General features: G+C 42.8%; 1 protein-coding gene across 1 annotated transcript; it reads left to right on the forward strand.

The window, feature by feature from the left end:
* Nucleotides 1-766: 766 nt before the first annotated feature.
* On the forward strand, nt 767-1,511 carry LOC121940270 (dihydropyrimidinase-related protein 2-like; the record flags this gene model as incomplete). Its single annotated transcript, XM_042483079.1, has 3 exons — nt 767-884; nt 1,072-1,256; nt 1,347-1,511. Coding segments are annotated over 3 exons (468 nt in total), but the record flags the coding sequence as incomplete, so codon positions are not given.
* Between the last annotated feature and the right edge of the window lie 325 nt (nt 1,512-1,836).

Raw genomic sequence — 1,836 nt, forward strand, 5'->3', positions numbered from 1 at the left:
TCCAGGTAGGCTGGAGCAGTTCTTGTGATTGTTTTGTAAGCCAAGAGAAGTGCTTTGAATTTGATTCTGGCTGCCACTGGAAGCCAGTGAAGAGAAATTAGCAGCGGGGTGACAAGTTTGTGAGTTTAATCACTAAATCTGTACATGGAAAATGTTTTTCGTGAGAGCTGTAATAAACTGAGTGAGCTAAGCATATCTGTGTTTATATCTGTTGTATGCATTTAGTTTGGGAAACAATCTCACAGGCTCTCGAAAGTATCCGCACGAGTCGGCCAGCGGACTGAAGAGGGACTAGAAAACGTGTCTGCAGGTCGTTCCTAAGGACCGACCTACTCACCGGAGTAATAAACCACATTTCATTTCATACAGGACTCTACAGACGTGACTGATTGTTTTCCAGGAATTAGTCAAGCTCTGTGTGTTTCCATGGAAACAGAGATAACAGTCACTAAAAGCGTTTTATTTTGAGAGCTAATAGCCTGGAAACATGAATATATTTTGATTATGCACTTTTATTTTGTTGGTAATAGTTGTATAATCGCAATATTACACGAGAGGGTGAGATTTAATGTCTTTAATTTTTGATAAAATTATTGATAATTTAATGATACTTGCGGACCGTCATGCTCAAATGAAGTTTGAACACGTCCTCTTGTGTAATATTGCTTAATTAAAGACGTTCAGCAACACAAAATCAATAATCAATCAATCTCTAATAATTACATTTATCAGGTCATTTCAAAATAAAACAGCTTGTTTTAATTTTCCCAGCATTCTCTCTGTGTTTGTTTCCAGGGCGACCGCCTGATCATCAAAGGAGGGAAAATCGTCAATGACGACCAGTCGTTCTACGCCGACGTCTACGTGGAGGACGGGACCATCAAGTAAACAAACCTTTCATTGTAATGAGATTAATTATCAAGTAAACAACTTTTATTATTTTAATATTGATTATGATGTGAACATCGTTCATTATTTTAATATTGATTATCACATAAACGTTTAATAACAAGGAGATTAGTTGTGACATCACCGTCTGTGACATCACTTCCTGTGCTGCGTACTGATCAGGCAGATCGGGGAGAACCTGATCGTCCCGGGCAGCGTGAGGACAGTGGACGCGTATGGTCAGCTGGTCATCCCCGGAGGCGTGGACGCCAACACCAGCCTGCATGCCGCACAGAGAGGCTTGCAGCCCGCCGACGGCTTCTACCAGGGGACGCTCGCCGCCGTGGCCGGAGGGACCACCACCATCAGTCAGCATCACCACCAATCAGTAATCAATAACCAATAACCAATACTCAGTCACAATCAGTGATGGGTGCAAACCCGCGTTGTGTTGGCAGTGGACCACGTGCTGGTAGAGCCGGGGACCAGTTTACTGACGGCGTTCCAGCAGTGGAAGGAGGCGGCGGAGCAGCGAGCGTGCTGCGACTTTTCCCTGCACTTCGACATCACGCGCTGGCACGACGGGCTGTACGAGGAGCTGGAGACGCTCGTCAAGGACCAAGGTCAGAGGTCACGCCCCACACACCGTATCTGAGACTATGGACGGGTGTCATTAGCATTTTATCGATGCCAACACTAGTACTATTCGATACTGATACTTATCGGTGCTGATACTTAATGATACTGATACTTATCAATACTGATACTTATCAATACTCTTTTTGATACTGATACTTATCAATACTGATTCTCATCGATACTGATACTTAATGATACTGCTACTTATCAGTACTGATATTTATCAATACTGATACTTATTGATACTGATACTTATCGATACTGATACTTATCGATACTGATACTCATTGATACTCTTATTGATACTGA

The sequence above is a fragment of the Plectropomus leopardus genome, unplaced genomic scaffold, assembly GCF_008729295.1.
Source record: "Plectropomus leopardus isolate mb unplaced genomic scaffold, YSFRI_Pleo_2.0 unplaced_scaffold8183, whole genome shotgun sequence".
NCBI classification, from domain to species: domain Eukaryota; kingdom Metazoa; phylum Chordata; class Actinopteri; order Perciformes; family Serranidae; genus Plectropomus; species Plectropomus leopardus.